At 43.7% G+C, this 24,791-nt stretch overlaps 1 protein-coding gene across 1 annotated transcript in view; it reads left to right on the forward strand.

Moving 5' to 3' along the window:
* The window catches only part of SH3BP5 (SH3 domain binding protein 5), a 48,576-nt gene extending 24,526 nt beyond the window's left edge, over nt 1–24,050 (forward strand). The window contains exons 4-9 of the mRNA XM_035549681.2: nt 6,687–6,851; nt 14,625–14,755; nt 18,171–18,213; nt 18,738–18,957; nt 21,665–21,925; nt 22,618–24,050. Of these exons, the coding sequence (XP_035405574.1) occupies nt 6,687–6,851; nt 14,625–14,755; nt 18,171–18,213; nt 18,738–18,957; nt 21,665–21,925; nt 22,618–22,799 (1,002 nt within the window). The 3' untranslated portion in view covers nt 22,800–24,050. The remainder of the gene's footprint in view (nt 1–6,686; nt 6,852–14,624; nt 14,756–18,170; nt 18,214–18,737; nt 18,958–21,664; nt 21,926–22,617) is intronic.
* Nucleotides 24,051–24,791: the final 741 nt, after the last annotated feature.

Raw genomic sequence — 24,791 nt, forward strand, 5'->3', positions numbered from 1 at the left:
TGTTATAGGCTCTGACCGTTCTGATAGATCTTCACTGGACCCTGAACAGTGTCTTGACATCTCTCTTGAACAGAGGGCCCCAAAACTGGATGTTCCACACTATTCAACGTGGAACCTCCACACTGAGTAGGGGGCAGTGGTAACTTCCCATGATCTGACAGCTTCAGCTGACAGTCCTTGTAACATAGCCTAGGACATGGTTTGCTGTACTTGCAAGGAGAGCACAGTCAGCTTTTTCAGCCTGGCACCCATTGTAACGGGCAGGTCCCTTTTTGGCTGGGCTGAACTTCCCATCTGCGCTGGCCATGGGGTTATTCTGCCCCAGGTGCAAGACTCATCACTTCTCTTTGTTGAGCCTCATGAGGTTTCTTTTGGCCCGGTCGAGTTTCACAAGGTCCCACTGGGTTCAGGTTCTGCCATTTGTCCTTTCCACCACCTCCTCTAACTTCTCATCATGCGCAGATTTGCTGGGGGTGCAGCTGCGTTGGTATTGAGGTTGGTGTTGGGATGCCAAACACGTTGATGTTTGGGCTGCTCTGCTTGTTACAGGAAAATGGGGGCCAAACAGCAGCACTTGGTGGCTGCTTACTCTGCTGCAGTGAGAGCTTGTGCCTTCACCTTGTAGGTTTCTGAATTATTGAACCCACTGCAGTAGTGAGCAAGCCAGGTGATGCCAAAGTAGAGGAGGAGTGATCCTGGTGTCTTCATCCCTGAGAGAAGCTTGTGCAGAACATGGCAGCACAGCCACCAGGGTAAGAGTGATCCCCGAAGGCGCAGGTTGTGCTAGTAAAACAGGGTCTGGCAACTCTGATAGGCAATTGATGGAGGAAAGTTCCTGTTTTAAAGCATGTTGTACTTTACACAGCGAATTATCCATGGGATGTCGTTAAATGAATGAGAGCAAGCCAGAATGGAAACATCTGAAACTTACTTGCTTCTGAAGAGCATGACTGGAAGCCAGTTAAGTCATTATCTGTTTTTGTAGTAAGCAAGTAAGTTTTGTTGGTGGCAATTAAGCTATTGTTTTGAAGAGTAATGAATGAGAGAGACATTGGTTTCACATTTACAGACAAAGAGCCTTACAGAGCGAAGGCCTTAGGCCAGCGCGTGGCTTGCTGCTGCCTTGTTCTGAGCAGCTAATGTTCCCTTCATGCTCCAGCTTATAATCATTTCACAGAAGAAATTTGTCATGTGTTTTATTGGCAAAGCACAGAAATGCTGAAATAAAGCAGTTGTTATGATCTTGGCAGCAAGTGATGAAGTGAACCTATTCAAAATGAAAAGCCATTTTTGCAAATACTTGAAAAAGCTCACCTTCGTTGAACGCCATTGTGAAAGAGAAACTACACAGTCTTGTATAACTATGTGGACAGCAACAGAAACTGGGAGGTTAGATGAAATGAGGAAGAGGAGTATGTGTCCTGATTGATGTTAAAACAGAAAATTCAAGCTGTGTGTTGTGGGGTGGAAAAAATCCTCTCTTAGGTCAGTTGGGCAAGGGCTCTGACTACAGATGGGGATTGGGGCAATAAAAGCTAAGTGGACCGAAGAGAAAATTGTATTTCATAATTAAAGAGTACAGGGTTTTCTGCTTTGAAAATGGACAAGCTGATGTGTCTGTGCTGGCCTGAAAGTACGTCTGTGTGTTGCTGCCAATTCCAGAAGAATGGCCCTGTTTAAAAAGGTGGTGTCTCTGTTTTCTTCTACGTGCTCGCCACAGCCTACCTTTTCTGTTTTCATCACTATCTTTAGCTAAAAGCATAATCCAGCAGTTGGGCATGGCTCCCTTCTCTGCAGGGCCCTGTGTAGACTCGGAGGGGAATTGCACGTGAGGATGTATCTCCGAAAAAGGAGAGCTCATCATATCTCCCCAAAGGGACCTCATTACAGCAATAAATTAATAGCTTGTAATTATGAACCCCCGTTGGTATCCCTTTAATTTTACATTGTTATTGATTTTAAAAGCTGATGTATTTTTTATCACAGAGCTCCACTGGCTTCTGTGAATGCTGCTACTACCGCATGTTGCTTCTGAGTATTTGGGAGCTGGCTGGGAAGTTTGAGGCTCTGCGTGTTGAGGCGAGGGAGATGAGCTGGTGAGAGGAGGTTGCTGGTATGGACAAGTCCAGGAGGCTGCTGTGACAGTGGGATTTTCCTTAGCTGAGGTCTGGGTGGTTGTTTAATTGCATTTCTCAAGGGGTCCCATGCTTTACACTAATAGGGGAAGGGTCTGTAGTGGTCAAAACATTCACTTACATTTCTTGGCACAAAGTTCTGGTGACCAGGCACAATGAGCTTCTGGTCACTGTGGGGTTGAGAGCTGGGGCACAGGTTCCCCAGTTCCCAAGATGTGAAGGTTTTCTCCTCTTCAGTAAGGGGTTTCGCTGGTTGAGCTCCTGACTTTTGAAAGAGATGCTCGCCTTTATGCTGATTAATTTCTATCAGGCAGCACCGACAAGGGTAACAGGCAGAAAGCTGACATCCCACTTGTCCCCAGCCTTCCTAGGAGCATGGCTGTGACCTCTTCCATCAAGCTGAGTGACTGGTAGGCTTGAGATTGGGACTGTGGGAGCAGTCTGTTGGTAGTGGTGCAGAAAAAACTCGTACGTGCTGGAGGGAATTTTAAATGAAGGCTAATTATTGAGTAACTGTACTAACCAAAAAGTGTTTGAGTATCCCTTTTCAGATCGGCAAAACCACAGACCTGTTGATGTTTCTCTAATGACTAATGTATCTCTCTTTACTCTACCATTTAGCTTTTCTCTTTACCAGGCAATCAGTAAGTTGTTTAAAATGAGACTGCACACTGATTTCAGATAACTGTTGAAACAAAATTATTTGGACTAACTCTTTTGCTTAAGTAAAAAAACATTTTGTGTTCCAGAGTAGTGTTTTCAAACCAGCCTTGTTGACTAGCATTCAACAAATAGAGCTGAGAGTATTTAGGTATGTTTCTGTTTGAGCTTTCCATTTGCCCATGCTGTTACAGGCACAAAACTGAATGTGGCTAGAATTATGGGCCTGCCTGTTTTCAGCTTCAGCTCTTAAATGGCCTACACGTCCAGGTGCTAGAAATACCAAACAACTAAAAGTCTAGCTGAATTGTAGATTTAGCTTCTGGTTTTCTTATCATAAAGAACATTTTCTTGCTGTGCTTTAGAGGCTTCATCAAAAGAGCTGCTAGTACTGCAAGCTACCATTAGGCGTTGTTTTCCTTGGGGATTTGGAAACTCGGCTCCTAATGCTCTGCAGACTCTTTGCTGGCTTAGATGTGTTGATCCCTGACCCGGGTGTCTGTGCCAACAGAAACTTTCAAGTGCTGATGCAGTTACGGTGAGAAAACTGTACTTCTCCTGGGCTCCTCTTGCCCCTGGGATCTGGTTTTACTCGAGTTTCGAAAACAGACTTGCTGGTGCAGTTCTGCCTGCGCTAGGAATGGGTCGCCAATCTGTTTTCCTGCATTTGCAAGGAGCTTCTTGCGCGGGCAGGCCCTCGCCTGCAGTGGGAGAGCCGTGGAGCTGAAGCCTCCTCTGGGACTGGGCTTTGGCGGCCTCGTTGCTGGGACCTGGCTCCCTCTGGGATGATCTTCCATGAAAATCCGTTCTGTTCTGGCACAGTTCTTCCCCGTGTCCTCAGCACTTGGTGCAGGCTGTTACTGGAGTCTCGCATTTCATTTTGCTTTTTAAAATTCTGGCTCAAACTATTTTTATGGAAAGCTTTTGACATTTATTTGTATTTGATGCTTTTACTAGCATGGATTGAGCTTGCTGGAAGAGAAAAGAGTTCTGAATTTTCAGAGTATTCAGTAGAGAATATTTTGGGGACTATGATTTAGGCTTCTTCTGTGTCTCTTCTGTGTCCTTTGTTAAAAGCTTAGGTTAAGCCTCATTTAAAGATCCTCAGAAAGCTTTTCTATGCTTGGTGGTTACCAGGGCTTATGTTAGTGGCTAAATCAAAATATTCTTTAACCAGGTATATTCTGAATTTGTAAATTGCATTAACAGGTTGGAAACAGGCAACTGGTGACTGGGGTGGTAGGGAAATGTCATGTATCGGTGTGTGGTTTTTTTTGTTAGAATTTCTAAAAGACCATATCCATGGATTTGCACTAGGCTAATATTAAGTGGCCCAAAGAACAGTGCCGCTTTGGGATGTGCAGACCTGCGTGGAAATTCACACTTTAATGTTCTGGCTCTTAATGAAAACTTCAGATAAGATGGAGATGTGTAAGCTGACTGAAAGCAGCAAAGGGCACAGCTGGATGAACTTCTCTTCTGTGGAAAAACAACAGCCGCTTCAGAAGGAGTTGCATCAAGGACCAAGGCTGAAAGGAAATCATTGCTCCAACTGTGACGACTTTGATTTCCACCCCCCCTTGACTCCTAATAGCTGAAAGACCTCTGACACGGAACTCATTTTTCCACAGTCACTTTGGGGTGAAATACCTTTCTGTGTGGTAAGGGAAGGAAGGAAGTAGAGCTTGCTGCTATTTCAGGACATCATAAGGGAGACTTAGTGTGTTTTATTTCCTTTCGAGACTTGTGTTTAAATTAGGTGTTCGTCTCCACCCTGCCATGGGGCAGGGAGGGAAGGGTGTTTTTTTTTCCATTACCTTTACAAGTAACGATGGCATCTGAACTGTGAAGGTATTTGCAGCTGGTGTTGAGGATGTATAGCCAGCTGTTAGCTGGAGAAATGTGTTGATATTCTTTTTATTTCCCGCTTTGTGTCAGGGATTTTTGGCTGCTTCCCAAATGACCACCATTCCTTTACACCGAAGCCTCTTCCTTTATTCGTGAAAGACTTCATCTTCCTCAGTTTTGTATTCTGTATGTGAGTCCTTTCCTCTGCGGCAGCCTCAGCGTCCTTCTCTGTGTGTCATGACATGCAAAGGTTTATTCATTATTTTGTTCTGTCAGTCATGGCTGCTCAGAGACATTTCCCATAGGTATAAACTCAGTAATTTCCAGTCTATTTAAAAAAAATAAATCATTGAAGCGTAAATGAAAACAGTCTTCATTGTGCTCAATGTTCAGTTAATCAGTTGTGAAGCTTATGTTTGGAGGGCTTTATGTCAGTGCAAAACAGCTCAAAACCACTACTTATAAATTTATGAAACATATAAAATATAATGTAGAAATCTCAGGTAAAGACTTTAATTTTCAGCTAAATGAGGTATTTGTTTGTCAACCTTAAAAGGACTTGAGTTGCAGTAAACTTCTGATAGAGTTGAAAAATAGCAAATGACCACAAAACTTTGAATAAAAAAAGACCTGATGAAGGAAAGCAATGTGAAATGTGCACTTTTGAAAGCCTGAATGTTAAAATTGCTGACAATTCAGTGATAACTATAAAAAGAGAGAACATCTCAATCTTATTTAAAACCAGACAAAAAGAAAAAACAACAACAAAGCCAGCAAGCACTGAACACTGGCCATTTGTTTGTGGAGGTTCTTTGTCTGTTCATCACAAAGTCACCCATTTTGAACATTTAGGACACGTTGCTGGTGCTTGAGTGCAACACTGCAGGCTGCTGAACTCTGTAGTCTCTCTTACAACTTTTGTCACCGCGATGCTATTGAAGCCTGCAGCATGTCTGGCATTATTTCTGCTTTCTTGGCTCCTCTCCCTTTTCGGGTTGAATAGGCAAGGGCTTAGTGCTGTGTTAGTGACTCTGGGGGGGCTGACATTTGGCTGTGGAAAACAGAAGTGGCTCCAGCCTGGGAGATGAGGTGTGAGCATCTTGAGGGCTGTTTGGAGTGGGGTCCAGATATTGCGAGAGCTCCTTTAAAGCTTTCAGGAGAGATGCTGGTGGTCTGTAAATGCAATCTCTGGTAGATGTTTTACTTTACTTTTTGGTTCAGAGTAAGAGAGATCCCAGCTCATTGATGGGATGGCTGCTAAGCTGCGTTTGCTTTGTTGGGCGCGTTTTATATTGTTGTGGAGCAGTGTTTGCTCTCATGGCAACTCTTCTTCACCAGAAGAGTCTGTTCGCCCGTTTTTATGTTCAAAAACATTTCCTTCAAGCTCAAACTTGCTGTTATTTTGCTGAAATAACAGCAATTTCCAAAGGGCACAGCAGGGCCTTCATCAGTGTTTTATGTGCATTACAAATTCCCTTGGTTACCCTTTTGTCTGTGTACTGGGGGCTTGCCGTACCACTTGTGTCCCAGTGATAGCAAAGTAGAAGAACATCCAAAGAACTAAGTGCTACCTTCTTGGAAAAGTTGTTTATGCTTTATAGCAATGTAATACTTGCAAAACATTTCCTCAGCATGATTAATGGTCCACCAGATAAAAATCTACCCTGACCAAACTGAGGGAGTGCCTTTCTCAGTGTATTCTTGACATGCTACAAGTTTGCTATTGCATTTTTTTTTGTTTCTCAGTGATTAAACCTACATCATAAGTTATTAATCACTCATCTAGGTGTTTATTTGTAGGCCATCAGCTTTGCATTTTGACTATAAACACTATGAGACAGTTCTCTGCAAATTACCTGTTTGGGTGGGAACTGGTATCTTGGCAGTATTTACTGCAGTGAGGTAATGTGTGTCATTTCTAAGCAAATGGTTGGGAAACAGTAACACTGGAGTAAGTGTTTTTAAAATCCTAGGATTAGTGTGGTAGATATTTAAACATGACTTGAGTTCCTTTGTCTCTAATCCCGTTTTCTCCTTCTTCAGGCACAGCTGGAAGCTCAGAGAGCGACTCAGGATTTTCAGAGGGCTACTGAAGTGCTGCGTGCTGCAAAGGAGACCATTTCACTTGCTGAGCAGAGGCTACTGGAGGATGACAAACGTCAGTTTGACTCTGCCTGGCAAGAGATGCTCAACCATGCTACTCAGAGGGTAATATAAATGCAAAGTTGCTTGCCACAGCGTCTGTCTTTTCCACATTTTTTTCCTCCTTTAGGACACGGTGCTAGTTTGTGAAAGACCAAATTTTTCTGTTGGTCCGGATGTGTGACATGTAGGAAGTGAAGCCTGAGACCTTTGGGTTGCTACTGGGACAAACTATAGTACTGTCGTTCTCTATCTGACTTTACTGGTAGCTAGAGAAGTGGCTCTCAAAAGAAAAAAATCCCCATCTACGTAATAGGAATAAACAATGTCTTCAGGCATATCTGCGTTTGGAGCTATGCCAAAATAATTGCATAGGGTTGGATATTCCTGAATGCATTTGTTATGGAAACCCTGACTGTGGAGTACCAGGGATATGTTCAAATTTTAGTATAACCTGTTCTCAGCATGGAGTAAATCTCAACAAGACAATGTTTTTCTGGAGTGTGTCTGCATGTGGAATTACTCAAGAATGTGTGTTGCATTTTAAGCTTGCACACTATTCTGTTACGAATTGTCTTTTAAATTTAGACAAGATCTTATCCTTCTTTGTAAGGTCTTTTTGAATCTACAGAAAAGATGCTCTAACAATGAAAGGCAGTATTCATTTCAGCAGCTGTCAAGAAGATCTTCCCTGTCATTTGCCTTGCCTCTTTTTTTTTGCTTGTCTGTTTAAAAAAAATGCAGAAAGGTTTTTTTTAACATGAAAGAAACAAAAATCTAAGTTAAAAACCTTTGTTCTGTCAGAGTTCCCCTGATATGCCAGTGAAGCTGAGCTTGCTATTCCAAATGTAGTAAGCGTGCCGTACAATGCTCGTATTGTCTTGCAGTCCTCAATGTGTTAGCTCTGTTCTGTTGCAGAAGCTTCTCAGTTATAAAAAAGCCTCTATTTCAGAGTGAATTGTAAAAACCAGCTGCCAGAAGACGAAACAGGGAACAAAAAGGATGTTGGCTGTGTAGGGGAGAAACGGAAAACCTGGCATATAAATAAATAAAACACACAAAAATACTCCAGGGTATTGTTTGTGTTACTGTCCCTGTTGTCATAAGGCATTTGCAGATCTGGTACCCACTGTGCATTTTTGAAGTGAGACCCAACTTCGTGCTCTGTGTGCGCGCCAAGACACCAGCAGCTGTCACTTTTCCCTAGTTGTTATCCTTGTTTGATATGAGCAAAGTCCAGAAATGCATACACAATCTTTGATTCTAAGAGCAGATAAGTAATAAGCCTGGAAGCATTTAAGGAGTTTAGGAGTTGCTTAGAGCTTCTGGCTTCTGAACTGCTGAGATGTGGCGGGGAGTGATGGCAACCACATATCAGCTGCCTCTCTCTAGCTGACATAATGAAAATCTGCGTTGTGGTGCACAAGGAAAGAAGTGCTGGGCATCTCGAGAGTTTAAGTGGATTCCTCTTTTCCTTGGATATTTCTAGGGGATCCCAGTGTCCTTCTACAACCCTTAGTGCTTCCCTGACAGTCTGCAGCCAAGAGGACTACACCTGAGATTTGCAGACCCAGTGACTTAGAGCGGAAGGTGATTTCTCACAGTGTTATGTGGAGCTGGTGGTGTTCACGTTTATCATCACCGAGTGCAAAACATCTAGTTGTTAGAGGGCAGATTCAAACCGTGACGTCTCTGATGGTTGCAGCTGAGCAGTAAATAGGAACCTTATGTTTATTCACGGCAGATGTACAATCTCCTAGGCATGGGCTGAATTGTATAGAGCAGCTGAGTGCTCCTTGGATGGAAACTGTGTTATCCTACTCTTGCTGGTGCTTAAAATAGTCTGGGTAAACTGAGTTCCCAGAACGCATGTATCTGTGCCTTTCCAGGATACAGTAGGTTTCAAAAGAATTACATGGAAGTTTGTCTCCTGATTTTCATTAGCCATGCTGGGGATCTCAAGGCTAGGGGCAGAGCCAACAAGGGGAAAAATAAAAATAAAATACTGTTGGAAGTGTTGACTGAACAGATCTGGCATTAGTTTTTTGGAGCGCTGACTGACTTTTATATCCTCTTTTAGGAACAGAGTGAATGTGTTCTTGGTTTCAGTGCATGCACTTAATGGAGCGCTTAGGGTTCAGTGAGGTAAACAAAATAGCTGGGGGCTTAAGGAGCAGAAAACATCATCAGTCCCTACCAAGCCATGAATGAAAACAAGTTGGCAGATGAGATCTCATAGAACAAAGGTACCTCTTGGCTGTTGGTGTTCTTGCATACTCAGATCATTAGCTGTTAATTACATTAGAAATTACTAATGCTAAGTAATGTTACTAAGGGTGAAGGCTGGGCTTTAAAAAAGAATTCCTGTTTCCACATAGCAAAATCACTCTTGGAGAAAGTGCTAAAAACAACTTTAGTTGCACTAACCTTTTTTTGGATTTGCGAGGTTTTTTGCCTGTACTTGTAAGTGACAGATATATTGGACAGAATAATCCTGTGCTGTGCTTTGTACAGCAATGAATCACGTGTAGAAAAGCATCTCTGGGCCAAATGTCAGAAGTGGGTTACTAATTCACTTGTTTTTATATTGGTAGAGATGTCAGGCAAGAGTAAAGTGTTTTTATTTGCTATTTTAAGGCAGAGGTAGCAGGCCCTATTAAATTAATCTAAAATTTGGAACAAATCCGAGCCCTACAACAGCTTGGTAGCTGACAAATGGTGCAAGAACATAAGGGAAAAGAGAACAAGAGAACAAATGAGACACTTTTCTTTTTTTTTTTTAAATATAAATGTTTATGGAAATACTGCCAGGTTGCTTTTGCACTTGACCTAGTGGCTGTGGACAAAGACTTGTATTCCAGGGCACTGAGCAGGAAATGCTGTTTGCAGACCCTCGCTGGAAGGAAGTGGAGCTAAGGGCTGCACGGTGTAACTGCTTTTTGATTTCTTCATGGATTAAACAGCTGCTAATACTGCTATTTCTAATTCAGCAGTCTAACAGGATTCTGTAAACAAGCCTTTTGTATCCACTGAAATAGAGAAGTCAGCTGTGTAAACTGATTAGAAATGGAAGTGTTGCAGAAATGTTGCCTCTCCTGGATGGGTTGGAAGCAGAACGTGTGGAAGATGCTTTTATTTGCAGAGCAGACATCCAGCATGAGTAGGTACAGGGAGTACGGGGTGTCAGTAATTTTTTTACCTTGTATTTTGAGCTAGGTTTCCAAAAAAGCAAAGGAAGCTGTGTGTTTAAATAGATGCCAGCCTGTCTGTGAAGATGCAACTGATCCCTGCAAGTGTATGTGCTTGAGCTATGTGCTGACCACAGAGAAGCGCAGGGCTGTGAAGCGATCCTGCAAGTCAGGCAGCTTCTTTTCCTTCCTTGGCTCTTAACCTGCTGTATGTTTTTGGATAAATTCATGTGTTTTTTTTCTAAAAGTCCATTTCTCAACAGATCTGATATGGCTGTAATGACACTTAGGCTGGGATTTAGCTCATCAGTTTTAGGTGTCCAGAACCTTACTTTGTACATCTGAGTTAGCTGCTTAAAATTCCCTTGTGATCAAAGGGAGTCTGATCATCAAGCTGTTGGTGTCTGGAGAACAATCTGCGTGACCAGATGAGGATGTGCCCCGTGAGGTGAATTCTCTGTTGATTATAATGGAAATGCAGTCACCTGGCTTGCACGTAGGCAGGTCTGATGAGCTCTTAAGCTGCGTGGAGAAGAAAAGTGCTGTTTGCTGTTAGACGTTGGCTTACTGGTGTTTTAGGCAATTACAGTTTATCTTTAAAATTTGGAGAATATGTTTTGGGTGTGGAAGTGATGTGTTTGTGCTAGTACCTGTGGTCATGATGCTGTAGTTTGTGGTGCGGAGCGCCGTGCTATGTGAGGGCCAAAGGATGGAAGGTTTTGGAGGGATGAAGGGCAGAGATCTTGGCATTTATTCTCCCATAGAAAACCATTCTTGTACATAAGTATGTACAAAAGGGAAGTATCAACAGAGCGTTACCTGAAGTTTGAGACAAGTTGGAGCAGAAAGGAAGATCCTGCATGAATTTCAAGAGAAACTGCTAATATCTAATTGCTGATGCAATCTGCAAAATGCTCTGCTTTTACAGTCTTTCCTGAGATATGTTCACTTCGTAAATTCTGGCAGGGAGAAGAAATGTTTTGGCTCTGGATCATGAAACATTTTTAAAAGGAAGGGGTGAAGGGAGAGCGAAGAGGGAGGAGGCATGCTCCCTCTTGGTATAACTTGGCTTGTGAAGCTCCCTTTGATATTACACCGTGCAGTACCATCTGTCAGTGTAAAATGCGTGGGTACTTCATGATGTGGAGAGAAGAGATACTTCCTACAGATAGAACTACTTGGAGAAAAAGGGGGGGGAAAGGCGATGAAAGAAACAACAAAAATACCCACAGCCTTCCCTGCCCTAATCTCTCCATCCCTTCAGGCTGGAAGTCAAATGCAGTATTGTTTCTATTCTTCCCTCTAATATCTTTATCCCTTGTATCGTTGATTCTGCCCTTCTGGTTTACTGATCTTGCGTTGGCTTACCTCTTTTATTTCTAATACTTCTAGAGAAGTCATCAATTTAAATTTTGGAGAAAGAAACAGATGTCCAGAATAATTCTCTGGCTCAGATGGTCAGCTTTGCTCAATTTCACTGATAAACGTTTCTTTTGCAGCTGTTGTTGTTACTGAAATTTTCCTGGAGTCCATCTTTGACTTCAGCTCATGCAGATTTCTTGGCTGGGAGGAACAAAGCTACTTGTGCAGACCTATTCACTAATAACATATATTCTGTACTGACCTTACTTTCCCAGACGTCTGGGTTGGAAATAGAGGGTAGAGGAGGGAAGAGGAATTGATTGATACCCTTCATGGTATTTCTTTTCTTTTTGTTTTGCAATAGTTGCATCCTGTTGCCTGGGCTACCTGGGAGGGTGAGTCCTGCCTGGAGCTGGTGATCTAGTGATAAAGGATAGGTGTGAGCTACAGAAATGTCCAGTGAATGCGTGGGCATGCTGGAAGCTCATCTACTCTGGGTGTTTCTGTGTAACAGTACATTTCCCCCCTGCTGGGTATGAATGGCAGGTACAGTGTCGGGGGAGAGGTCTTATGAGCCGTCTTAATTTGAGCAGGTGTCATCCTCATGCTTATCTCTCGCTTTTTTGAAGTGATATTATTGCATCTGTGATGGCCTCAGCAAGGTTTGTTGGTGGAAGCACAATAACATTAACTAAACAAAGCAGCTTATTCAGAAAGTGTGACCAAAAACTTGTTTAGGAGTCCATGTAGGAATGTGTTTTCCCCCCCAGCAGTATTGCTGGGTGTAATAAAAAAAAAAAATCCTTCTCTCCCACACGAGCCTTGTCTGTCTTCTATTAAGACATTTTAAAAGGTAAGGCTTTTCCCTAGCTTGTCTTACATTGAACCTCCTGAATGTAAAGCTGGCTGCATGGTTTGTATGTCTGTTTCCAACCATGTGCCCTGACAGTTTCTGTATTTAGAGGCTGCTTGGCTTTGGTGGAGGAGTGGATCATCTTGTGGTTCCTTCTTGTCTGAATGAAACGCTTAAAAGCATCTTGGCAGTAGAGGGATCTCCATGGAGATACCTCTGTGGGACAGTCTTCAAGTATTGCAGAACGGCGTCTTTGTCCTCAGCCTGGCACCTTGAGCAGCTCTCCTTTGGGAAGGGCACGCACTGCCCCTGCCCTCTCCCCAGGATTGTATGGGTAAGGTGAGCACAACAGCACAACGCCTATAGGAAAACCAGGGAGCGGGGGGGATGGCATTCCTTACATCACCCATTTCTCAAAAGGATGAAGTATACAACCTGTTTTCCTTTCCCAAAAGGGTAGTGAGCGTGGGTGTATATGGCTGGCAGCAAGTTCCGTGTTTTGTCAGATAGTTTGAGGTGTTTACAATCTGTCATCCTCAAATCCCAGTTTTGCAGGGGGAAGCATTTCTGTGATGTTTGAGATGAAAGATGTGCAAAGTCAACATGGTGCTCGACGCCTAACCTGTTTTAAGTCCCTGGTGCTGGTAGTACTTAGGTGGTTGATCCCAGGTATCAAAGTCAATGCTAATTTTGCCCCAAGAATGGATGGCAAGGATTGACATCTAATTAAAAATTGGCAAATTTCAGCTGCTCCATTATTTTGTAGCTTCCAGCGTTTTTAAATTGCAGTTTCATTACCACAGTACAAAGAAGGCAAACCAGCTTCTGTGCAGCCTTTGGAGACTGCATTTTCATTTAAGACACTTACATGCTAAAACCAGCCTTGTCTGACATATTTCGCCAGGGAAAGTCTTCACATCAGCCCAGCTTTCTAACGTTTCAAGATGAGGCTGCAGCTTGTTTTCAGGATGCAGGAGAGTGTGCTATGAATCTGATGGATTTTTTTGACCTTTTTTCCAAAGCTTTTGCCTCATTTATATGTGCAGCAGGGTCTTGAAGTGGGCTTATATGTGTTGAAGGGTGTTACAGTTGAGTATATTATTTTAAGTAATCAAAAGAGCATTTGGAAACCTTTCTTCCTCATAGTTCTTTAGCAACTTTTGTTTAATAATAAGTGGTGTGTGCGGATGAGCAGCTGTGGCCTCCAGTTGTGGCAGCAGGAGCTTCCAGTTGTTGCTGATGCAGCGCAGCTTCGGCCTGTGGCAGTTTCACACTTCTATTTAGGTATCAGGAAGGACAACACACCAGTTCTCCCGAGCAGGCTGGCACACCAGGCAGGTGAAAGTTGACTGTGCTCTTTTTCCCTAGTTAGTTTAGCCTGAGGGCTGACACTTTCAAGAACACAGAGCTGTGAGTGAGGTTTTTCAAGGTAAAGATACTTTGAATTTTTTTTCTCTCTGTGAATCTAGGAGCATAGATGACATGTTCTGGTGGTGGAAGCCAGCTGGAACAAATGTGCTTGAAGCAGTTAGTTTTAGGGATGAAATATTTGAAAATTTAGTACTGGAGAAAATAGGTCCTGTCTTTCTTTTTTGTACAAATGCCTTCAGAGTTGAAGGAGGGGGAGTGTGGAAATCGTCTGCTTTCTCCTTGCAGCCAGACCCGTGGAGAGGTGTCACCAGTTCTATTACTTTAAACAAATCAGTTCTGGATCCTCTCCGATAGTGCGTTTAAGGAAAACGCATTTTCTGACTTGCACCGCAGGCAGCTCAAATTTGCAAAAATAAAAGTACCCTGGATAGAATTTCTGGGAAGGCATGACTCTGAGATGCCAGCAGAGCAGCTAATGAAAGGACATTTCCTCTTGCTTTCACAGAACTTTCGCAGAATCCTCCTCAGTGCTTCAAAATGCCCTGGCAGTGAGTGTTTGTTTATGAAGTTTTGAACAAATGGCTGCTTGAAGAACTTGCTAGTTTGTGTGTAGCGCAGTAGCCTGGATGGCTGGGTAAGGCTCAGGCTCACCATGGAAAGTGGCTGACACCCTGGGACTGATGCGTGTTACTGGGCTGGTCATCAGTGTATCATCACCCCCCCCCCCCCCCCCCCCCCGCATTATAGGGGGTCAGCTCGTGGCCCAAACCTCTGTGTTTTCGATGTTGAAAGCATGGTTTGAGGCTGGCCAACTCTTTAAAGAGGAAAGTCAGTTTTCTATCCTCCTGCAAGCAGGCTGTCTTGTTGGACATGCTGTCTTCTGCTGTTTTCTGGCGACTGGTGGTTATGGTGAGGGGACAGCCTGAACTGCGTTTCAATTCTCTCACCCTTGTGGTTGGGCTTCAGCCCTCTCCTGAGTGGAGAGATTATGACGATACTGTTAAGCAAAATGATCACTGAGTCTTGCTACTCAAATACTTGAACACTGTCTTTTCTCCCTTGAAGGTCATGGAGGCGGAACAAACCAAAACGAGAAGTGAATTGGTTCACAAGGAGACTGCAGCCAAATACAACGCCGCCATGGGAAGGATGAAACAGCTGGAGAAGAAGCTGAAAAGAGCCATCAATAAATCAAAGTAGGTTTCACATTTGGAGATGAGTTTAATGATCAAGTCTGCTTGTAGGAGATACTGATTCTGTGGGGTTTTTGAAACTCGTGAAAGTGTGTTGCCCTTTACAAGACAATTGGTAGAAGAATATTTGTCCTTGCATTTGTTGTCATCCTAAGTGTCCTTTTGAAGCACCCGACTTGATAGATTGGTGAACTAAGTGAGATAAGAAAAGTTTTCTGGGTATGTTCTTAGTTGTGTTCTTGTGCATTGAACCCTTTCGTGACGTGTGACTTGAGAAACAGGCATATGGGATTTCACGTAGATGCTGCCTACAGAGCTGCAGAGCTCTGTGCGTGGATGTTTTGCAGTTTAGGATTTTTTTTTGCAATTTAGTTCTTATTTTTAGTTAGGAAGGCAACAAGGCAAGTGACAGAAACCTGAAAAGTGTGAGACTGCATCAGAGTAGCATGCTGTACATCAGACTTGTTTACTTCCTAATGCTACCGTAGCAAAGCTGTGTGAGAATTGTTCTTGGAGAAGGAAATAGACTTCAGAGAGCATAGCTAAACAGTAAATGTCACGAATAAATGTGTGTGCATTTGATGAGCAGTTTTGCTCTGTTGCAGAGAAATAAAACAGCTTTTTGCTCAGAATCCATTTAAAATTTTGGCCCTGTTTACAACCAATTCTTAATCCTCTTTATATTTCGCAGTCTTTCTTTATAGTTCCAGACTGTAGCTTGTCTAAACAATCTGCTGTGTTTAGCTTTTAATCCCTCTATCTTAAAAATGATTTTTTCATGAAATTGGTCAACTAAAAGTCTATTTTGATTGGTGTTTGCTCAATTCAAGACAGGGTTAGCACTTCTCAAAGAAGATCCAGGCATGTTTGCTAAAACAGTATAGCAAAGTGGCTTCCTAGAATGAGTTGCATGCTGTTTGTCTGGCACTGCACAGGGACCGTGCAAAAATATCATCAGATCACGAAATGACAGATTCCTGTAAATAAGAGCAATATCTGAGAAGTGATTTGGCTACCAGGAGTTTCTTTCTTACAATAAGATTTAAAGTAAAGGCCCTGGTAAGTTGTCAGTGGGCTCTTCTATACCTTTTTTATAATGATTATAGTGCTGAGCCTGATGCATCAACTGCCTCTTGCGTGATTTGTCTTTTAAGTCTTCATTTTCTTGCTGAAACTACCCTTGTAGGGATGTTATGTTGTTTTCTTCAAAATAAGGAGATTTTCACCGGTGTGTGGAGGGATCCCAATGTATTCCCTTTTGTTTCACAGCAGGGATGACAGCATAAACCACTTAGGTAGGATGTTTTGGAGTTTCTCTCCAAAAAGGAGAAACACCAATTATTGTAACCTAGTATCAAAATGGAAGATGTCGAATGGCGTAAGCAGGTGTATTATTGTGGATGTATTGAAGTCATACTACCTAGGGATGTTGGAAAGGTGACCTGTCTCGCAGCATTGCAATTTTCACACAAAGGAAAACTGAAACTGAGCAGAAAACATTAGTGCTGTCAAGTGGCTACATAAACTGGGAACTGAGGCTGTTGAATTTGCAGCTGCTTGTCTTGCAGGGCATAACTGGCAGGTAGCTGCTTTTCATGGAGGAGTTAATAACAGCAAACTGCTCTGTTCTCCTCCCTGGGCCATGTGGCACAGGAGGTTTGCCTGCAACACCTGTGCATTTTGGGATCACGTTGTCCAGCCTCTCTCTCCCAAACCCATGGGCAGACATGCTGAAAGAATTGCTGTTTTCCATGCAAAAAATAATTTGCGTTTGCTCCACGCTTCAGTTTGAATTAAGATGCTTAAAGCATTACTGTTCTAAAGTAAGACCAGGACAGCCTGGAGGAAAGTCATTTAGATGATTTGCCCTGTAAAATTGATGTGTGGATGATTACTGGATTGTTTCGGTTTGGTTTTGCTTTTAATTTTGTTTCTGGGTCCACGCTTGCGAGCTCTGAATGTGCTAACGGCTGCATGTTCTTAACATTCACCAGATCTTATGGCTCAGCGCCACTGAGCTGTAGGACGATGAACTTGTCTGTATTAGCCAGTTCTTGGAAGTCACTTTCTGCTCTGGTGACTTGGGCAAAGTGCCTTTCACTCTTCTTGTCATCTACTTTAAAAAGCACTTTGAATGACTCGTGGGTTTAGATAACTGGTGATGAAGGACGCCGATCGCCTCTGCATATCCCTCGCCCTGCTGTGTTGTGGGCCTGGTTTCAGTAACTACAAGGTGGCGGATGTAAGAGAAAGGAGTGACCCAAGGAGATGTGAGCCCCTGCCCTGCTAGTGCAGCGCTCTCTGCTCTTCAGGCTCGGTGTCGGGTGCCTGGGTGGTTGTTAGCGATGGGTGAGGAAGAGTGCTCGTGTTTGGGCTCCTACCTGTCGTGGTGCTGCATCCTTGTCCTGGCTTGGGTGTCTTACCTGCCAGCACGGCTGCTCGTGCATGTCTGTGTGTGGGTGTGTATATATACGTGTGCATGCACAGATACGTATTTACACCACACAAACCCACACATGCTCGTTTGCTGATACAAAGGGCTTGCGGAAGCTGGTGGGAGGTCAGGATTCAAGCCTGGCTGTGCCCTCCCGGTTGGCACCAGGATAAGAAAGGGAGGCGTCGTTTTGTCCATGCCTGCACTCCCATTGCTTTGAGGTGGGGCTGTAGGAGCCCTTTAACTGTGGGATCCAGGCTCCCAGCTGTGACAGCTTACTACACCTGGAAGGTCCATCTGTGCGGACTTGGCAGGGCTGTGTCCCAGCAGAGGGAAGGCAGAGGTGCAATTTGGCTGGATCAGTCTCACTGACAACATCGTATAGCGCTTGCTTGGCTGTGTGCTGCTAGCGAAGTTAAGGGGGGCTGATTAAAAAATAGGACCTATGAAATAAACTAACCACAGAGAAATGAGAACAGGTTATTTTGTGTATGACTGTATATTGAATTCAACCCAAAAAAGCATATAGAATTGCAAAGCCAGAGTTTCACATTCTTGAGTTCTGGTGCACAGTCCACAATGCAGCTGCAGTAGGATTTACAGCAGAGGCAAGTGCTGTTTGCTCAGGGAAGTGTTATTTGCTCAGAAAAGGTTGCTGTTGGTTACAGACAGGATGTCTATGCCTGAAGCTGGACGTTGTATTTAAATATTGCAGAATCTAGGCCTGAGGGAATTACATTGTCAGCTCTAAAAACTGGAATTTTGCTATTTCTTTAGGTCAAAAGACCCACAAGAAATAGATGTGTTCGGGGGGGGGGGAAGCTGAGAGCACCTGTAGGTGTTCTATCACCTACATAGTAGTCTCTCAGGATTACACTGAAACACAACATAGCTCTGTTAGTGCTGTGAGGAGAGCAACTCCCACTCTAGTACTCTGTGTTTTGTCCCAGTGGTTGTAAACAAATGTTCTTTGTTTTTCCACAGACCTTATTTTGAACTCAAGGCGAAGTACTATGTCCAGCTAGAGGTATGTGCATAGTTCAGATCCACCTCAGACTATTTACTGCTTGTGGTAAATATTGAAATTGCACATAAAGTGCTACAAGAATAACCGTATTGCATTTCTGTACAAGACTAATCCCATTCCAAACCTCTTATCTTCAACAATTTGCTATGCACATTTTAAAGGTAAAAGACGTTTTGTTTCTTCATGCGCAGTAAAAGCGCTCCAACTCTGTTTGAACCCTGCTGCTCATTTTCAGAGCTGAAAAAATACTGTTTGACTGTCTTTGCTTCTCGTCTCTGGATTTCCCCCGCCCCATGTTTTATGCATAGGGCTGATCATAGTACTCAAACATTACTCAGATGTGAATTTCAGGTTTTGGAAGAAGTGGGATGTCAAGCCCATGGCCTGGGACATGTAGCTGGATGGGCTCCAGGGGGTGCCAGCCCAGCAGGGGCCTGTGAGGTGGACACGTAACAGGGAACTGCATGCTGTGTGTCCACGTCGTTCATAGTGAAAGCACGTCTAATACCTGTCTTCCTTCTTAGCAACTGAAGAAAACAGTGGATGACCTGCAGGCAAAACTCTCCCTGGCAAAGGGAGAGTATAAGACTGCCTTGAAAAACCTGGAGATGATCTCAGATGAGATTCATGAGAGGAGACGGTCCACTGCCATGGGGCCCCGGGGATGTGGTGTGGGTGCTGAAGGAAGCAATACCTCTGTGGAAGACCTGTCAGCAAGTAAACTGGAGTCAGACAGTGTCTCAAGTGAGTACAGAGCACTTCTGTGTCTCGGAATATCCTGTGGGCATTGTAAGAAATGTTGAAATTAGTTCGCTGTTGTGGGACTGGTTAATTTACATTACCAGTTATTGCAGGAGTTTGTATTCTTCAACAGACAGTTTTCAAGGGGAAGATGTATGAGCTGAAGTGCAAAAGCTGTTTCCTGTTGTTCTTTGTACAGTTTGTAGGGCAGAAACAAAACTTATGCATTTCAAATCCTAATTTTTAAGCCAGCGATGCTGTTTTTGGTGACTTGGCTGAGACGGTTGTGGGCTGCTCTAGATCGTTCAGCCAGTTTGCTGAGGCAGCGGTACTGGTTTGAAAATAAGCCCTCTGGTTTTAAAATAAAGCCCTTGTATTTGTGGTGCTGGGCCCGTGGCAGAGGGACAAATGCTGTGGCCGCAGTAGTACAGACAGGTGTGGTGCTCGCACAGGAGGGCTGTAAGGATAAGCTCCTTTGCACTGTAGGATCTCTTGCCAACACTCTGTTTCAGCAGAGCATGTGTGCTTCAGACAAAGGCAGCGAAGAAACAGCTCCGTGCTAATGCAGCGTACTGGGGCTCTGTACAAGAAATGTTTTTCTTGGGTGACAGCAGCAACTGAGCAAGCCATAAGCCTGGTTTTAATGTGCTTATTAGTAGCACTGGGGGAGCTTGGGTTGCAAAAACTGGAACAGTCCATGATATTTGGTTTGCTTTTGTCCTGGCTTTGGGTGAAAGTGGATAGATTGATATTGCACGTAGCCCCATTTTTTCTTCCCTACTGGATACTTTCTCCCCTTCTTGGTGCAGAAAGTCTTTTTTGCTGCCCTGTCCCACCAATCCCAGTTCAATCTGCGTTTCAGCTCTATTTCTGCAAACAAAAGTCTAGGTCAGAATTGCAGGAGTTCATAATTTCATGACCCCAGCACCCGAAAGGTGCAGTTCTTTGTCAACAGTGGTGCATACCAGTGCTGAGGCTGTGCGTGCCCAGAGCTGCCGTGGGCCTGGGCTGACTTCAGACCTGTGCAGTGGTGGGAGCTTCATGGTGTGCTAGAGCCCCCTCACTGTGTATGGTGGAACTGGGACCTTCCTGTCACAGCAAACAATTTTGGTGTCTGGGCTAGCTGGTATGATGTGGCTTCAGTGTGGCTTCTGAATTCCTTGAAGTCCCTAGGTTGTGTCCCTATGAGTAAGATGGGGATTGGCTCTTGGGATGCCCACAGGTGCTCCTTCATTGTGCAGAAGGCCTCCCAGGAGATTTGGGTGTAACAGAGTCGAGGGTTTCCTTTCAGGGGCAGTGTGATACAGGTGGAAGGACTCCAGGTTGTGTCTAGTGTCAGCATAGAACTGGGTTATGGCAGGGCAGAGCTAGCAGCCTGCCGGGCACAATAATCAAAATAGCCACGAAAGGTTAAGCTCTCATGTTGCAACGTGGGAAGTTTCCATCAAGGCCCTTTTATACCTTTTATATATGGTTTCTGTCTGCTGGAGTTAAATAAAGCAGCATCAGCAAGGGTTTTCTGCTCTAGCAGATGCTCCTGTGGGGCATGGTAAGCTCAGATGGCAATAAATAAGCTATAGTTAAAGTTTTGCTTGCTGTAGACTAGCTGGTGTCAGCGCTCCTGGCCAAGTAGATGAATCCTGTAATGGGAAACATCTCTTTCACCCTACCTTCTTTGCCTTCACCTCCTGCAGTTATCTGTATTACTTCCTACATGTTGATAAAACACAGCAAGTGAAAAGAAAGGCCACTTTGCAGTCTTGGATTTGACATCTAAAAGCAAAACAACAAAATCCAAACCACAACAAACTGTCTCTGAGAACTAAATGCCATGGAAGGGGGCTCAGGAAAGTGGATAATGCTGGTTATCAGCTTTGTGCTTTTGAAGCCTTTTTGGTCTTTTCGGTCAGTTCTGCAATGTGTAAATACAGTCCTGCAATCTGAACATGCAGCAGAAAGAGGCTGGACATCTCTGAAATAATCATGGTGGCAGCTGTCTCCGCTTGCCCCCTTTGTGTCCGAGTGGTGTGCAGGGATAACAGGAGGACTGCTTTGAAAGATTTCCGTTGACCCATTTCGTTAGCACTGCAGCTTTGCTCCTGCTCTTCTCTCGAGTTGGTTCTGAGCCTCTCTGACAGCAGGAATCGCGAGGAAATATAACTGAAAATAACCTCAGGTCATCATAAATGTCTTGCTATTTCTGGGACTTCTTCAGACTGGTGTGATTCCAGCACACATTTTGGTTGTGCAGAGGCTGATGCACGTAAGAAACCTTCTGATCCCAGTGAGACTCCTGGAGTGCAGAAAGCCTTTGGTTCACAGGTCCCCATCCCACAGTGAGCCGAGACTGAAAAATGTTGGTTTTTAGCAAAATCTACACCCTGTATCTAGTACAAAATAGAACTTTCATTAATGAATTCCTCCTCCTGTTGCTAGCAGCTTAATCTAGTCAGTTTGGAGTTTTTGGTTTGCTTTAGTTAGAGTTCAGGTAGGAGCAAACGTGATTGGGGAGAATGATACAGGCGAGGTTTGTTGTTGTTTCCATTATTTGTTGTGTAGTGCTCCATCCAAAAAGAAATATTAAGAGTTTATGTTGGATTTTAACTGCAAAAGTGGGAAGATAGGTGGAAGCAGTCTGCCCCTAGAGCTACGTCTGCCTTCTAATTAGGGAGTAGGTTTGCTCATGGGAATGTCTCTTTAACCATTGCAGTGGCTTCTGAAGTGTTTGAGGATGACAATGGCAGCAGCTTTGTATCCGAAGAAGACTCAGAAACTCAGTCGGTGTCCAGCTTCAGCTCCGGTCCTACGAGCCCCTGTGAGGTGCCCACTCAGTTTCCTCCCGCAACGCGACCTGGAAGCCTGGATCTGCCCAGCCCTGTGTCCCTCTCTGAGTTTGGGATGATCTTCCCTGTCCTCGGCCCCCGAAGCGAATGCAGCGGTGCATCGTCCCCCGAATGTGAAGCTGAAAGAGGTACGCACAGCTGGATACGCCCTGGGCCAATGCTTTTCAGCTTTATAAAGGGAGCAGGAAAACCCTCTCAGCTCCCCTAGGCATGTCGCAAGCTCACTGAGCTCTGGCCCTCTGGCCGCTTCCTTGGGGAAGGCACTTCTTGAAGGCCCTGCGTGTCCCACAGTTAATGATGACATCTAAATGCTTTAACTGTTCTTCTGCTGGCTGTGCAGGTTCCCCAGTTTTGTCTTAGTGCAGCAGAGTCAGTGCAGCAGTCTCAGTTCGAGGTTCCTCAGAAATCAGTGATCAGTGGGATTCTGATGGTACGCTTATTTTAAGGAAAATTCGAGTTTAATTTTTAATTGCTGTCCTGCTTGCTGAAATTCCTGCTTTTCAGGGGGGAAAAAAATAAATAAGGTGCCAAAAGGAACCACTTGCAGGCTTTGCAAGCCCTTGCTGACATATTCAGATTAGAGGATTACCACTGTTCTTGTGTACTCCAACCTAAGTCTGTTTACACTGTAACTTACTGATGCAGTGCACAAGATGAGCGCGGCTTGGAAGGCCAACTTCGGTTTTGTTAACGCATCTTGCTCCTGCTCCTATATTTTTGCGTGCTTTGGCAAAGGAAGCTGCAGAGGGACGACCTGCTTGAGCCTTAAGTTGCAGAATGAAATCTGGATTTAACATCTAGTTTAATCCTTTCTTTGCAGGGGATAGGGCAGAAGGGGCTGAGAACAAGACAAGCGACAGAGTGAACAAGAATAGGAGCAACAACAGGAGCAGCTCCACTGAGGGGCTGGCTTTGGATAACCGAATGAAGCAGCTCTCCCTTCAGTGCATGAAAATCAAAGAGGGAATATGCGCAGGCAGAAAAGCTGCCCAGATTGGCTGAGTCCTCCTTGTGCCCTGTCCTGATTAATGGGAGTATAAATATTTATACATGAACTTCTGAGTGTTTGAAGAACATTGTGCCAATAATATATGCCAAATCTTAAGCGTTTACTCTAAGAATTTGAAACTGCACTAAGAAGTCTAATTGATGTTGAGGGCTGAAGTTTTTATTCAGTAAATCCTTTGTAGGCCAGACAAGTTATCAAATGGTAAGCTGTGCCCCTATTTCACAGACTTTGTAAATTGTTTTGTAGCAGCCTGGCTGAAGCAATAACTAGCAATGTTCCTGTGTAAATTCATGCCAGTAGGGGGGCTGAAATTCAAGCCAGACATTTGCAGAGAGCAGTTTGGCTTCAGTTTTGTAGAATGAAATGCTCTTTAGATACAGTGGATCTCTTGAGTATAAGTGGCATATTCTTTAAACATCTGTATTTGTCTGTATTATGCTGAAGCTGTAGAAATATTTTGTGTACAGGAAAGCTGCATGTGTGGGTCTAAAAGCCTTCACTCTTCCCTTGGTGCTCACAGAAAGGATAAAGATTAGTCATGCCTATAAAAACTGGCGTAAGAGACAGAAACAGGATGGTAATGCTCAGCAGTGATAGGCCCCTTCTAGCCACCTTCCTGAGTCTGGCTTGGACTCTAAGCGTGATCCAGTGACCAAAAGAGTAGATTGGCCCCTTGCCCTTCCCCTCCCCTGAGAAGTGAAGTATTATTTTCAGCACTTTAAGTGTTATTGCTCGAAAATGGGAGTGATAGATGTTTTCGGGACAGTTATGATACGGGGTTCATCCTTAAAATATGCATGAAGAAAAAGAATTGCCAGTGTAGATTGACAACGTGTTCTTAAATTTCTCCGTAGGTTGTACTGTGTGGGGTTTTATAACTGTTAAAAGGACTTGAGGTTTTAGTATGCCCTAGAGAAAGTGTTCAATAAAACTAGAAAGGGCACAGGCATGTTTTGCCAGCAGCTGTTAGGCAGTAGTAGTGTCTGGTAATTATGCTAATAAGTAGTAGTAAAAATCCTAGGACTCTTCAGTTTTGGTGGCTAAGCATTTCTGAAAGCACCATTTTATCTAAAATGTCAGTTTCTATTGTTAATTTGATGGGAATTTTAGTATTGCCCGAAGTATTTTCTATTCTATGTTTTTGCAGTCCTGTTGTATTTTGTCCTTGCCACAGCTTGTGTATCTATTCTCAAAGTTAATGTAAAATTCTTCACACTACAGTAAACATTTTTGTTTTCCACATTTCATTTCGAGTCTGTGCAAGCTAAGTGTATCTCAACCGAATCTTCTCCCACAGCAAGTTTAGTCTTTAAATATCCACTTCCAGCTGAAGACTGCAGCCCAGTGTCACTCACTTTGCTATTTAGAATCCTTTGCAGTGCGTGGAAACTGTTACCTCCTGCCAGCTTTCTGAATCCTTGTATCCATGATTCACTTCTTGCTCTGAATTGTGAGAGACTGGAGATGAAGTCAAGTGTTCAAGTCCCTTAGTACACAGATAAGAGGAAGATACATGTTGTACAACAAACACCTCTGTACTTAATGCTGCTGAAATTTGCTCTAAGGATGTGCAGAACCACAGGTAAAGAAACATGTTTCCATAAAAATTACGTTCAACACATTGTAGCTGTTAAACTATAGTAGCTGTGAATATATGCATTTACACGTTCCAAAGACCATTAGCAGCATTTCCCAACCCAATACGTGCTTAGGAAAAGAAGACTCTGATTCCAGCTTCTGATGTTGTCACTGCTTGGGGAAAAGCTGGGACTGACAGTGTTAAATATGAAATGAAAAGCAGTAGTGCAGTGTCACACTATTAAATGTCTTACTTAAAATTTCATAACTAAGCTACTGTCTGTATTGCATACAGTTAGAGAAACCAATGGAGGAACTTGAGGCTGAATATCTATTTTTGTACACCTGCCAGTCAATCTCTAATACACTTTTTTTTTCTAAGCCTCTTGCTATCAAATTTCCTCCTA

This window comes from Cygnus atratus, chromosome 2, assembly GCF_013377495.2.
Source record: "Cygnus atratus isolate AKBS03 ecotype Queensland, Australia chromosome 2, CAtr_DNAZoo_HiC_assembly, whole genome shotgun sequence".
Classification (NCBI taxonomy): domain Eukaryota; kingdom Metazoa; phylum Chordata; class Aves; order Anseriformes; family Anatidae; genus Cygnus; species Cygnus atratus.